Raw genomic sequence first — 13,532 nt, 5'->3', positions numbered from 1 at the left:
CAGAGTACGGCCGGCGCAAGCGCAACCGCCAGATGGAGGTCGCCAGCCGGTGGGTGGCGGGCGAGACCGAGGAGCACCACTCGGTCCAGGTCCAGGGCGACGGCACGGGCAAGACGCGCTCCGAGCCTTACCTCCCCAAGGAGCCGCGCCCCGCCCGGCCGGCTCCCGGCCTCGACCGGTTCCGCAAGAGCTTCCGCGAGGCCGTCTCCCAGGCCCTTGCCAGGTGATGGATGCTACGACGTCTGCGCCAGTCCATCCCTCACTCTTCTCTTGCAGATGCATATCAGAAGACACCACATTCTTTCGCCCATCGAGAAGCCCGACAGATATACGGTCGGTCGATCCGCAGATCTCATCCACACGTACCGGACTTTCCTTTCTACACCCTCTCTTGAACATCAGTGCCCTTGGTAGATCCACAGACCGACCGACCGACCGACGGACACTACCATTACAGTCTAGCCAGCGTGGCCATTCTGCCCTCATTGTTTTCCCCCTGGACCCCCCGACTTCATACCCTCTCGTTTGCCGTCCGGCCTTGTCAGATACAGAAACTTACACTACTCGCTCGCTTCCGAATCCTACGTACCTGCCTACTTTGCTCGACGTTGACGCTCTCGCCCCTTTGGCGCTGCCCTGCGCTGCGCTGCGCTGCATTTCACTTGCCTGGCTCTCGCTGCCCGGCTTGGGCCGTGGGGCAGCCAGGGTCATGACTTGGCTTGGCTTGGCTTGGCTTGGCAAGCGAGGGCGAGGAAGGGCGCCAAGAAGATGTTTGGTACGTGCGGCGGCAAATTGGTGCGGCGTGTGCCTGCCTCGGTCTCGCCCTCTCACACCTCATCGACGCGAGCTTCTATCCAGTCGACCTGGCTAGGCCTGACCTAGGCTGGGCTGGAGAGGGATGACGCGATCGCAGGCCCATCCCTACCTACCGTAGACGTCCCCGCACAAACCTATGTAGACTCATGATTGCACGCAGGCGCAGGCGCCGGGGGAAGCACCCACCCACCCACTCCCCGACCAGGGCGGGCGCATCGGAATGACATGTTCCGTCCCTCCCCCGCACTTTCCAGCCCGCCCGGCCTTGTTGGCGCGTCTCGGTGTTCGCCTCCCCCCCCTCGGGCTTGGCGTGCCCGCCCGTCCGCCTGCCTGCCTCCCACCTCTCTGTTCCGCTGTCGAACCCACGCTAAGCTTTCGATTCGATCTCGACCAACGACGACCGAGTACAAACCTTATCGCGAGCACTTCTTAGCCTGCCTGGTCTACCTGGTCAGCTGGATCGGAAGGGTTGGCGGCGACGCATGCGGAAGCCCCACCACCGCGCGCATGTGTGTCTTCCAGGCACCGTCGATGTCCTTTTACAGTAGCTCGACAGGTGAATCAGGGCTGACTCTGCCGTCGCCGTGTCCGCCCAGCTAGAGTCAAAAATCGCCGTCAAAGGGAACAAAAAAAGGAAGGCGATAAAAAAGATCTCCCAACGTGGGGCTCGAACCCACGACATTCAGATTGAGGTTCTGTGATGAACACAGAGGCTCTTGGATAAGAGTCTGACGCTCTACCGACTGAGCTAGCCGGGATGGTGATGTCGGGGGCGATTCTGTTGCATACATTAGCAGCAACCGGCTCGTGCACCATGAACGCCTGCAGAGCACGGGCGTCTCACCTCGTCGCTCGCCGGGGGGGTCTCTTCGAGCGACGACGGTGGCGGGCGGATGCCGGTTGGGATGCATGCGTCCACCTGCCTATCGAGCACCTCTCCAACAGGCCGGCCTTTCTCACGTTCGACACTTCGCCGAGGGCTGGTAAGGTAAGGGTTGTAGGGTTGGTCGCGGGGGATGCAGGCAACATGGGGACCGGAGCTTCGAGTGGCTGCACAAGATGATGATCGACCATCGATGCGGCAGGCGGCTCAGTCGGACACCACGCTCTCGTCGCACTGAAGCTAACCGCCGGAAGCAGAGGGTCGCCGTCTCCGTCGCACGGCCGGTCCATCGTTGACCGTCCATCGACTCCGCCCGGCGCGGCGCTGGTAAGGGGGGCTGTTCCGCAAATGGCACAAGGCCGCGGACCCGGCGAGCTCGTGCGGACGGAGCTGACACGTATGCACCTGAGCGGCTTCGGCGACGGCGCCGGCGACGGCGACGACGACAACGACGACGCGGCGGAGTGGCGGAGCTCGACGGAGCGAGAGACGGCTCCGGCGACGACGTGTCAGCTCCGCCTGCCTGCCATCGTCGCCATCATTCCCCGGCTGCTGCTGGTACTGCAGGTAATCTCAGAGCCGCCACTTCCTCGCACGCGTACCCCGCGATCTGGATCGGAGCGCCACCTCCCCGACCTCGCCGTCTCCTGGCATCCTCGATCCGTCCGCGTTCCTGGAGAGGAGAGAGGAGTCGCTCTCGTATGCAGCCAGAGGTCGTCGACCTTGCAGTCGCACCAAGGCGTCCTGCTCATGCTGCTTACGTCGCGTCGGTGCCGCTCAGCTGGACAACCAACCCAGCGAGCGCGGCTTGATACGATTGTGATATGCCATCGGGTGGCAAGACGGGGCCCAACCTTGTTTGCCGATGGAAGCATACGGAGACAAAAAAGCGAGGCCAAGGGGGCCAGGAACATGCGCCAGCTAGAGTTGGACCACACGGCGAGCAGCGTACGCGTGGGCCACGATGAGATCTTTCGACGGGCCGGACCGTCTTCGCCCATGCGCTGCTTCGGCAGGCAAGGCAAGAGAGGCGGTTAATCTCTGGTTCCACCGGGCAGCGAATCAAGGCGGCCGTTGCCCTCGTCAAGCGTCAACGTGACCCTGGCAACCGCCGAGGCAAAATCTCCCGACGTCTGATCGCGGGCCTCCTTCCCACCCTTGACGCCCGCCGCCGCGTCCAAGGGACGACGTCGCGCGATCGGCCTGCTGCTCCAAGGTGGACCGTCGACGTTCTCTGCCTCGAACTCTCACGAGTCCTTCCTGCGCGATATCGACGTCCGTACGCTTCCTTCTTATGGCAAAGGGGTCGGCACGGTTTGTTCCGCAGCGCAGGCATCGCTTCGTGCAACGATTGATGGATGCTCTTCGTCCCAGTGCAAGCGAGGCAGATGCGCCGCCGCGGGCTGACAACAAAAGCATCGACGCTGCCGCCGAGAGGTGGGACGTGAGGATTCCCGGCGCAAACGGCCACCCAACGTTGCGGCTCGAGGCCGCTCGCAACCTCTTTCCTTGGTCAACCAGAGCGCCCACGCCGGGACGTCGAGAGCCGCGCCACCGTGACTTATCAGATACGTACCGTACCGGACACCTCGCAGAGCAAACGCGCGCGCTTGCACTCGCTGTCCACCGAATCGCGGCAAGAAAATGTCGGAAGGGAGCTGGACGATACATGTGCAGCCAACGGGAAGGAAGCAGCCTCGCGCCAAGCACCAAGCACCAAGTGAGCGCCTTAGATTGCCCCCACGATGCATGCTGCTGTGAGAGGCCGGCCGACAGCCTGCGCAGGGCGGCAGCAATTTGGAGCCCCAGACTGCTGAGATTGGGTCTTGGCGGCCAGCATCCTGGCCACCACTATGGGCGACGTATGGCGTGGGCCTGCCACCACGTCGAAGCTGTCGCGACCGTCAACCAAGCATGGCAGGCGAGCATCGACCCTTGCCAGCCGGTTGTCTGGGGCCTCGTGGAACAAGTTAACAAATGGCCGAGGAAGCGATGGCATCAGGGGCGTACCTGCCTGGCTTGCCTTGCTTGCTTGCTTGTTGGGCTTTACCAGCGCGTCGATGGCGATGGCGAATTGAGGTGGCAGGCTTGCCCAGCGTGAACGTCTTGCTGGCATCGGAGGCCTCGGACCTTGGCGGACTTGGAGGCGACAGGCCAAGCTAAGGCCACCGTGCCGGAATGCTGAGCAAGGCGAGGCTTGGAGTGGCGAGGCCAGGCGTGGCGGCGCGGGGCGGGGCGGGACCAGAGTCCTCACAGCCAGTCAGGCAGGCCATCCGCCTTGCCGCCTGACCCGTCGTGTCGCGCTGCGTCCCCTCTTCCCCAACTGCAACGCATGAGCAAGTTTCCGGTCTAAAATATGTACGACCTCGCTTGGGAACGCCGAGGCATGTTCCTGCGCTCGCCGTGGATCCTTTGGTCATCGCATCCCGCGGTTGCGTCGGCAGTTCGGAGAGGTCACGGCTGGTACTGTACCGGCTGGGCAAGGCCGCCACGATGAGGAAAGGTGAATTGACATATCGTCCGCCGCCGCCGACGACGACGACGACGATGAACGACGATACGATGTTCTGTTTTCGATCTTCGTTGGTGTGGCGGAGCGCCGATCCAGCGTCTGTGCTGGCTCGTGTTTCGCCCTCCGCCGTACAGGTGTGCAGATCCCTTGCCTGCTCCCCCGACGAGCCGACCCTTCTTTCGTGCCCCGATGGCTGCGTCGGGGCTTCGAACCTCTAGCTTGGGAGTTGTTTCGCTCGCTCGCACGCTCGCTCGTCAGTGCAGCGGGCAGGTTCCAGCTTGAATCACCTCTTTCCCTGGGTCGTACACACGCACATGCTCCGGTGTTTTCCTGCCACCTCTTGGTACACCCCCTCGTCCTCCCGTCGGCGCGTGTGAACAGACAGGCAGAATCAGCGTCGTCGTCACCATAGATCTGTCTGCGGCCACGGTCACCGGTATGCCGAAGCATTCGCTGACGGCCGCCACAGAGTCGTCTGCGGGAATTCCAGCGCGGCCCGCCAGCTGGCGTGGCATGCGTCTGGCTTTTGAAAATGGATCGAGAGAAAGAGAAAAATGCGGCAGCACATGTCGGCAAGGCTGCGCTCCGCGACAGCGCTGCGCCATTTCGGTCGTCATCGCTGGGCTGGCCACCCGTCCCCCTTTCTCTCTCCTTATGGCGACGCCATGATGCTGTTCCTGCCTTCGCGGCTCATGGCGAGACGCCCGTGCTCTAGAGGCCTGTATCAGGACCTGCCTGCTCAGCAAAGAAGCAACAGAAAAGCTTGCTTGCCTCCTGGACAGGTGCACGGAGTGCTGTAGCCAGAGGCCTGCCTGCATTTGAAGCATCCAGTCGCGAATACAGGAGAATTTGTATTTGCTTTTGTCCTGATTTTTCGACCTGCGTTCGTCCATTAGGAATTTCGTCTCTGGATCGTTTTGAATCTCCCGCCCAGCGCGGCGGCGTTGACCCCGACCCGGCTCTGCGGCTCATGCAGAGCGCGCGGCACGGTGCGGTCTAGGCCGAGCATCGCCTCTGCTGCTGCTGCTGCTGCGCTCCCGTTCCTGCTCCTGCCATACGGCGGCTCGACTCTCTCTCCGTCTACAGGCCGGGGCGGCAACCAGCTGCGTACGCTTGCTCGTCGACGTACGCACCGTGCCGTCGCCTCCTGGGGCGGATCGCCCCTCTTCTTCTGCGGCCGCGTATGGGTGCCCGAGCGGGTCCTTGCCTTGCGTCGATGCCCCAACCGCCTGTGCCCGGGCGTGTGAGCATTCCCATCCTCCCCGACGCCCCCCTTTCGCCGCCCAGCCTTGAGCTGCTGTTGCTTGATTATTGCTCCCCGACATCATCGTCGAATGGCGTTCCTGGGGCCTGCCTTTGCTTAGCGCCGGAAGCCTCGTCTCGCCGTTCGGCCAGGTCCCACGCCCTGGCTGGCTGTAGCTGTGGGCGCACGCACGCACGCTCCTCACGCACATCGAGGCCCCCTCCCTGCCTGCCTGTCTCTCTCTCTGCCGCCGTGGCTGCCCCGCCTCCGGGACTCTCCCTTCCCTACCTTGGCAGGCACCAGCTGCCGGTCAGTAGCTGGCCTGGCCGTGGCGACAGCAGGCGCCAGGGCCCACCTTACGTCGTGTACTCGGCGCACCCTGACCCTAGCCTGGTAGCCCGCACAGGCTAGGCAGCGAGCAAGCAGCACCTGGCCGAGCCTTGCCGGCTGTCGGCCCTTGCCCCAGACACCACATCTCTCCCTCGCTCTCCCCATCCACCCTCCTTTGTCCTCCGGCTCAAGAGATATAACCCGATACGTGGCCCGACCGGTTTCCATCGTCAGCCCGCCGGTCATCCTTCCTTCTCTACCTTCTTCACCACCACCCCTTTTGCCCGTCCCCCTTCTCCCACCGTCGACCAACATGCAGCTTCGCCTCGCCACCGTCCTCTCGACCCTCGCGGCCGTCGCTGTCGTCTCGGCCGCCCCCAGCCCCGCCCCTCAGGGTGAGGCCGCCGGCGACCTTGGCCTCATGCCCAACCGCAACTACGACTGGAAGCGCGATGCTCCCGAGGCCGCGGGTGACCTCGGCCTCATGCCCAACCGCAACTACGACTGGAAGCGCGATGCGCCCGAGGCTGCTGGTGACCTTGGTCTGATGCCCAACCGCAACTACGCCTGGAAGCGTGATGCTCCCGAGGCCGCTGGTGACCTTGGCCTCATGCCCAACCGCAACTACGCCTGGAAGCGCGATGCTCCCGAGGCCGCTGGTGACCTTGGCCTCATGCCTAACCGCAACTACGCCTGGAAGAAGCGTGATGAGGCCCCCGAGGCTGCTGGTGACCTTGGCATGTACCCCAACCGCAACTACGCCTGGAAGAAGCGTGATGAGGCCCCCGAGGCCGCCGGGGACCTTGGCCTGTACCCCAACCGCAATTACGCCTGGAAGAAGCGCGACGAGGCCCCCGAGGCCGCCGGTGACCTTGGCCTGTACCCCAACCGCAACTACGCCTGGAAGCGCGAGTACAAGGCCGAGAAGGCTGCCCAGGCCTGAACCGCTTCGACCTCTCTTCATGATCGGGTTGGGGGCGCCATCTGTCTAGATGATTCGTGAGTGTCGCTCGTCATTGCCCATCTTCGCTGTTGGGTGCGGTCGCCGTCGTCGGGATGTCGGATGCAACATCGGATGTTGACCACTCCGTCCACACCTCCATCTCCTCGTTGCAGGCTAGCGACCTAGATCGTCGTCGATCCGCTCTGTATCATTGCCATCGCTGGTTGATCTGGCTGCTGCCGTCGCTCCCCTTCTACGCTACCTCGACGCTATCCTTTGCTGGGAAGTTCCCCACGCGGCATCTCACCGGGTCTGGGCCGGGACACCCATATCGTTTCTCTTCCTCCGTCGCGCATCTGCTCCGATCGACTGCCCCTCCTGTCCGCGGCACCGCTCTGTCCTTGTGTCTCTCCCGATACTTTGGAACGGCGACTCTGTTTGCACGCCGGGCGCACGCTCGTTACCTTCCCCCTTTCCCCCCTTTGGTTCCCGCGCTGTACGCGTCCGCAGTCCTTTGCCCTCTGTTTCTCTCGTCGTCGTTCGCTGGTCTGTTTCCCGCTCCGCTCTCTTCGTCTCGCTCCTTGTCTCTCCCCGTTGTCTCGCCGTCTAGCTGTTTGTCTCTGCGCGATGTCGGGAATCGTTCGATGAAATGGAAATGGAATCGTAAAGGACACCCTCCCGGTGCGACGCTGGTCTGCTCGTCGTGGATGCTCGTTGGTCGCGTGGCTTGACGGGCAAGTCTCTCAAGCCTCTGTTCGCGCGGCCACGGAGGGGAGGGGGAGGTAGTGGACGCGCTGGCGGGAACCAAGGGGAAGCCTCGCCGCTCTCCATCAGGCCGGTGCAGCAACGGAGGGCTCTCGATGAAGCCCGACGGCACGCTGCGCTGTGCATCCTTTGACAGGCATGGGGACCGAAGTGGGTCGTCGATCCGCTGCTTGACATGACGACCGGGGCCGGGCGGGCAGCCAAGGACCCGCACCACAGGCAGGCTCGCTGCACAACCTTGGACGGCAAAACACGTCTTCCGCCGTTACAGCGCTCGTCGCGCCCTGTCCCGGAGCGGTTAACCGGGAAGAGCGTCGGTCATCGTCATCATCATTGCAGCTTGCTTGGTGCCGTGCGCTCGTACCTATGTACCTACTGTTCCGTCAAAACGGGACGGGCCGGGCCGCTGGTCTGCTACGCCCCCACCTCTGCAACGTGGCCCGACGCAGCTTAGCCTGCCTGCCTGCCTGCCTGCTTGCTTCTCCACCTCGACGACCCGGGCCTCGCACGGTGCGTGGCAACGCGAGACCCGGGAGACGGCAACCAAGCAATTTGTTGGTTTGCACCCCCACCTCTGCTTCCGACCTCGATCGCCCTTCGTCCTTCGTACCGTCGTCCGCATCTGCCTCGACCAACCCCGCCATCGGGACCCGTCCGCGACCAAGGACGGACGGCCCACGACGGCCATCAAGCCGACGACGATGCCGCAGCAGCAGTCGCAAGCAAGCAGCGAGGGCGCGGCCAAGACGAGGCCAAGGTCCCGTCGTCAACCTTTGGAGGCCCCCAAGTCGACGACGAGGAAGCTCGTAAAGGCTGTACTGCTGGGCGTGCTCATGGTCCCCCTGATCGTGAGTGGGCATGCCCGACAGGCGGGCGGGCCATTCCGCCTCCGCTTCGAACCCTTCGCCTTCTCTCGCTGACCGGACAAGCTGACGCTCCGTGTCAACGCCCTGCCTCTTGTCCGTGATCCCACCCGTCCCGGCAGGCCATTGGCATTCCCCTCATCGCCCCGGACCTCTTCATCGACGAGGGCAGCGTCCTGGCCCAGCTCTCGACCTTCTTTGGCGTGCCAAACCCTCTATCCGACGGCAGCAGCACCGGTGCAGGCGCCTTCACGTCGTCGTATTCCTCCTCGCCGCTCCACCACAATGGCACCGGCTCCTCTTCGGCACCCCTGACGGGCGGCCACACCAACAACTGGGCAGTGCTGGTGTGCACTTCCAAGTTCTGGTTCAACTACCGCCACATGGCCAACACGCTCGGCATGTACCGCACCGTCAAGCGCCTCGGCATCCCCGACTCCAACATCATCCTCATGCTCGCCGACGACGCGGCGTGCAACCCGCGCAACAAGTTCCCGGGCAAGGTGTGGGCCAACTCGAACCGCCAGCTCGACCTGTACGGCGAGAATGTAGAGGTCGACTACCGCGGCTACGAGGTCAGCGTCGAGAACCTCATCAGGGTCCTCACGGGTGAGTGGTGCGCGGGTAGTGATTGCGTGCGGAGAGGCTGGGCAGCCAGAGCGGTCGTCGCCCCCATCGAACGAGAAGCTGACCGGCTCATCGAGCCCCTCCTCGCTCTCCTCTTGACAGGCCGAACACCACCCTCGACGCCCCGCTCCAAGCGGCTCGAGAGCGACGCCCGCTCCAACGTCTTCCTCTACATGACGGGCCACGGCGGCGACGAGTTCCTCAAGTTCCAGGACCACGAAGAGATCTCGGCGTTTGATATCGGTGCGTCCGTTCCCCCCTTGCCTCGTCCCTGACCTCGCGCGGCGCTCCGCTGCTGACCCGGGCTTGCCCATGCTCTTCTCTCTTCTTCCTTCACTCCTTGCCCCGTCCTCGCGCACGGCCCATCAGCCGACGCAATCGAGCAGATGTGGGAAAAGAAGAGGTACCACGAGCTCTTCTTCATGGTCGACACCTGCCAGGCCAACACCATGTACAGCCGCATCTACTCTCCCAACGTCCTCGCAACGGGCAGCAGCAAAAAGGGCCAGAACTCGTACTCGGTGCGTTTCGTGCGGGCATCCCTCCGTCCTCAACCCCCTCGCTCTCGCTCTCCCTCCCCTCTCTTGTTGATGAGCGGGTAAGCTGAACCTCGTCGACTTGCTCCCGCGCGGCCCTACACTAACACGGTGCTCGTCCTCGTCTTCGCCGCTGCTTCGACGTGAACCTCAATGTCTACAGCACCACAGCGATGGCGATCTGGGTGTGGCGATGATCGACCGGTTCACCAACCACGTCCTCGAGTTTATGGAGGACAAGAACAAGACGAGCGAAACCACCATGCAGGACCTCGTACGTCTTGCCTTGTCTGGTCTTGTCTGCACGCCGTTGCCAATCCGACTCACCTTCCACCCCATGTTTCTCTTCGGCCCCCCGGCGTGCGTGCGCGAGCGCGGCTGCAGTTCGACAACTACAATCCGGACGTCATCCACTCGGATCCGGGCGTGCGCACCGACCTCTTCCACCGCCCCCTCGACCACGTCAAGGTGACCGACTTCTTTGGTGGCGTCGCACAGGTCGAGCTAACCAGGCCTGCCGCGCGCCTCGTGCCGACGCACGAGGAGCTCTTGGACGCGGTAGAGCGCAGCGAGCAAGGGTACGAGGTCGTCCCGGGTCGCGTCTTCCTTTCCGCGGCCCGTTGCCAGGGCGCCGGCCAATCCGGTGCTGGATGCGGCGCGGTCTAGGGTCATCGTTCATGGCCATTTCACTGGATTCTGCCGCTCGAATGCACGGATACAAGGATAGACATGGATGGACGCAGGAGACCCCGCCGCAGGTAGCTCTTCCCTGGCTAGAAGCATGTGCAAACGGACAATTCACCAGACTCACCGGGTTTCTCCCGAGTGGCGAGACTGCCTGGCGCTTAGAGTCCCGCCAAACGGGGCTAGCAGACCCGCCCAGAGCTAGACGGGCTTGCTCAGTGCAGTCAGTAAGCCTGGCGCGGCGCAGCACAGGGGCCGAAATGCGCAGCCGCCGCCAGCGCGACGAGTTACGCCTGGCATCTGACCGAGGTTGCCGGCGCCTCTTTGCTTTGGGCAGCCGCGATCTCGGACCCTCGTCCCGTCTGTCCGTCGTTTGCGTTTGAGAGCAGGACGACACAGCATCGTCAGTCGGTAAGTATCCAGCGCAGGCCCAACCCAAATCTTACCGGGGTCCAGATGTCGAGACGGCTGGGGCTGGGGCTGAGTAGATGATCCATCGTCGCAGTGCAAGGACCATCGGCGTCGAGGCCACGAGGTGAAGAGGGCACATCGATCTTGGGCGCGCGACCACGTCGTCGTCGTAGAGGTGAGGCCGCCTCGCCCGCGCATTCAGACCCGCAAGGAAAGCGCTGTCGTCGTCCGCGACCTGTCGAACGCTAGGAGCGTCTTGCCGCCCTTCCATGACACGAGATCAGCCGCCGTTCATGCCTCCAATCGAGCGAGAGATCCGTCTGCAGCGCGCGTGTGAAGTCCCTTGACCGTGATGCGTGCGGCACCAACCATCAGCCTCTCGCCGCCACCTCGAGCGGCGGTTGGCCTTCTCGATGGGCCATCTTCGGAGCCTTTCGAATCGACGCTTTGCCCGTCACACTTGAGCGCGCATCGACCCAGTGCTGCCTCGTTCCGCGAGGTTCAGTGAGCTGCCAGGTTGGACCGCCTTTGGTGATCGACCTCGAAATCAAGACCGCCATCGAGAGATCCAAGATGCGCCAGGAACCATCCTCGACCTTGGTGCTTCGCCCGCGTGCCATCGCTCCGGTCCGGTCCTGGCGCTGTAGGAGCGGGATGCCAGCTTGCCAGGGGCGCCTCGAGTAGGTCGACGCCGGGGTGAGTATCGCTCAGGTATGGATTGTAACAAGGGCCAGGAAGGGGGGATATCGCGTCATCGACCGGATCGATCAGGGCTATAGGAGGGCTTCTTTCGTGGCAACCGGAGACCGGCTTGAAGGAGACCGAACGATTCGAGGGGACCATCATTTGAACCAATCATCATGAGGCCGTCACAGTTTCCGAAGGTCGTCCGCCGTGCGAGGGATGCTGCGGCGAGGGTGGCTGGCCGACGCGTTTCGCGCGCTCGCCACGACAAACGCGAGGCCACCGCCTCGAGTACTGGCGCCGCCTAGTCGTCGCGGGGCGGTCGCTCGTCGTAGTCGCGCTCGCGCCTGGGAGGCGGGCTGCGGCTGTCGTAGCGAGCCGGCGGGAGTGGCTCCCTGCTGTCCTCGCGCCTGCGAGGCGGAGGGCTGTCGTCCCGCTTCCTGGGAGGCGGGGGGCTACGCTCGCGGTCGCGGCCACCGCGCGGAGGTTCGGCGGGGTCGATGCGGAGCTTGTAGCCGCGCAGCTCGATGCCCTCGATCTTGTCGAGCGCCTTCTCGTAGTCCTCGCGCTGGTCGTACTCGATGACGCCCTCGTCCGGACGCGTGGGGTCGACATCGGCAAACGAGATGGAGCCGTACTCCCTGCCGATGTCCTTGAGGTCCTGCCAGCTGGTGTTGGGAGGCAGGTTGGACACGATCAGGCGGAACTGACCGCGGCGAAGGCGGGGAGGGCCTCGGGGCGGCGGACCACCGCCGTAGCCACCACGAGGGCCGTATCCGCCACCGCCACCGTAGGGGTCGCCGCCGCCGAATCCTCCTCCACCGCCAAAGTCGCGACGAGGTGCAGCCTTGGCAGGCTGGACGAGGATCCTAGCGGAACGGGTGGATGTGATGCGCAGCAGGGAAAGGGGCCATGTCAGCGGGCTGCGAGGGAATCTGACTGCTCAGAGCAGAGATGCGGGATCGCGATGTGACTCACCTCTCTCCCATAAAGTTGCGTCCGTCGAAGTCCTGCCGATCGACGAGAAGAGGATGAGCGAGGGAAGGTGTCGTCAGAGGCGGGTCAGTACAGGTCAGGCAAGGGAGAACGTGGCAACGAATTGATGCAAGGACGGCGCGACGGGACGAACCTTGATGGCGTCCTCAGCGTCGCGCGGGTGCTCGAACTCGGCGAAACCGAAGGTGCCCATGATGCGGACATCGAGGAGGCGCTGTACAGGAAGCAGTGGAGCGGCGGATGCATGGAGATGCAGCGGGGAGCGTTCGGCGTCAGCAATCGGTTTGGGGAGAGGCCAGCGCCTGGGCCTGCGTGGGCGTCGAGGGCGGCTTGAACGCAACGCGTGTCCAAATCCGGGCATACGCGCACAAGGATGCGATGCGATACTCACGCCGTAGCCCTTGAAGAGGTCCTCGATGTCGGACCTGCGCACGTCCTGAGGCAGGCGACCGAGGTAGAGGCGAGTGGTCATGATGTATCTGGATCTGGAAGAGGGGCGGGCGGAGACTGCGGATGGGGCTGAGAGGGTGGTGGTTGTGACGGTAGCGGCGGCGGTGGCGAGCGGGTGAGATGGTGCGGGGCATGCGAGCGGGGCCTGGCAATGCCGATTTTCGCCGCCTGACCCGACCCAGCGCGAGCGCGCGCGCGCGACCTCCTGCCAGGCCTCTCTGACCGCGGCCCCGTTTCGGCTCCGCATCCTGCCCCACGCTGCATGGCCAGGCCGAGCCGGCTAGGCCAGCGGCAGACGACAGAGCAGGGCTGTGCCCAATCGGCCTGTCAGGCCCGCTCCAAAAGGGCCACCCCGCTGCGCCTTGCCTGCCTGCTCATCGACCCCCGTACATCCGACGAAGCCAACAGGAGAAGCAAGCGATGGGGATGGGGGCAGGCTAGGCTGCGCGAATTGGCCAGCTCGGCTGGTCGGAAGTGCCTCAGGGAGCACCCCGCGAGCCCGCCAGCCAGCAAGCAAGGTGCCGCCCAAGGAGCGCCGGCTTGCAGCTGGCTCGGCAATTCCAGGGTGCTCGGATGGGCCAGATGAAGACGTACGTTGCGTGGCGCCATGGCAGCAGCCACCTTGGCCAGCCGCCTGCCTTTTTGCTGAGCTCGTTGGCGACCGCAGCCGCAGCCCTCTGCCTGGCCAGGCCGCGCGGCGAGACAGGTCCTGCGCGAGGGTTCGACTTGGCCGTCAGCCCTGCTGGTGGATGGTGCGTGCGATTGCCTACACCGCCTCCCGCCCAGACC

General features: G+C 64.2%; 4 protein-coding genes across 4 annotated transcripts in view; 3 read left to right on the top strand and 1 right to left on the bottom strand.

The window, feature by feature from the left end:
* The window catches only part of PFL1_04747 (uncharacterized protein), a gene marked incomplete at both ends in the record, with an annotated part of 5,957 nt that extends 5,730 nt beyond the window's left edge, over positions 1-227 (top strand). The window contains one exon of the mRNA XM_007882275.1: positions 6-227. Coding sequence (XP_007880466.1) covers positions 6-227 — 222 coding nt within the window. The remainder of the gene's footprint in view (positions 1-5) is intronic.
* A 5,870-nt stretch (positions 228-6,097) lies between these two features.
* PFL1_04746 (uncharacterized protein) lies at positions 6,098-6,727 on the top strand (the record flags this gene model as incomplete). Its single annotated transcript, XM_007882274.1, has 1 exon — positions 6,098-6,727. One exon carries the CDS (start codon positions 6,098-6,100, stop codon positions 6,725-6,727), a length of 630 nt encoding a protein of 209 aa, XP_007880465.1.
* A 1,466-nt stretch (positions 6,728-8,193) lies between these two features.
* Positions 8,194-10,184, top strand: PFL1_04745 (uncharacterized protein; the record flags this gene model as incomplete). Its single annotated transcript, XM_007882273.1, has 6 exons — positions 8,194-8,340; positions 8,478-8,964; positions 9,085-9,225; positions 9,352-9,503; positions 9,682-9,792; positions 9,903-10,184. The coding sequence occupies 6 exons, from the start codon at positions 8,194-8,196 to the stop codon at positions 10,182-10,184; spliced, it is 1,320 nt and encodes a 439-aa protein (XP_007880464.1).
* Positions 10,185-11,601: 1,417 nt separating this feature from the next.
* On the bottom strand, positions 11,602-12,765 carry PFL1_04744 (uncharacterized protein; the record flags this gene model as incomplete). Its single annotated transcript, XM_007882272.1, has 4 exons — positions 11,602-12,166; positions 12,276-12,307; positions 12,427-12,507; positions 12,685-12,765. 4 exons carry the CDS (start codon positions 12,763-12,765, stop codon positions 11,602-11,604), a joined length of 759 nt encoding a protein of 252 aa, XP_007880463.1.
* Positions 12,766-13,532: the final 767 nt, after the last annotated feature.

This window comes from Pseudozyma flocculosa (genome assembly GCF_000417875.1).
Source record: "Pseudozyma flocculosa PF-1 unplaced genomic scaffold scaffold00016, whole genome shotgun sequence".
NCBI lineage: Eukaryota > Fungi > Basidiomycota > Ustilaginomycetes > Ustilaginales > Ustilaginaceae > Pseudozyma > Pseudozyma flocculosa.
The sequence above is the reverse complement of the archived record's forward strand: the minus strand, read 5'-3'. Positions and strand labels throughout refer to the sequence as shown.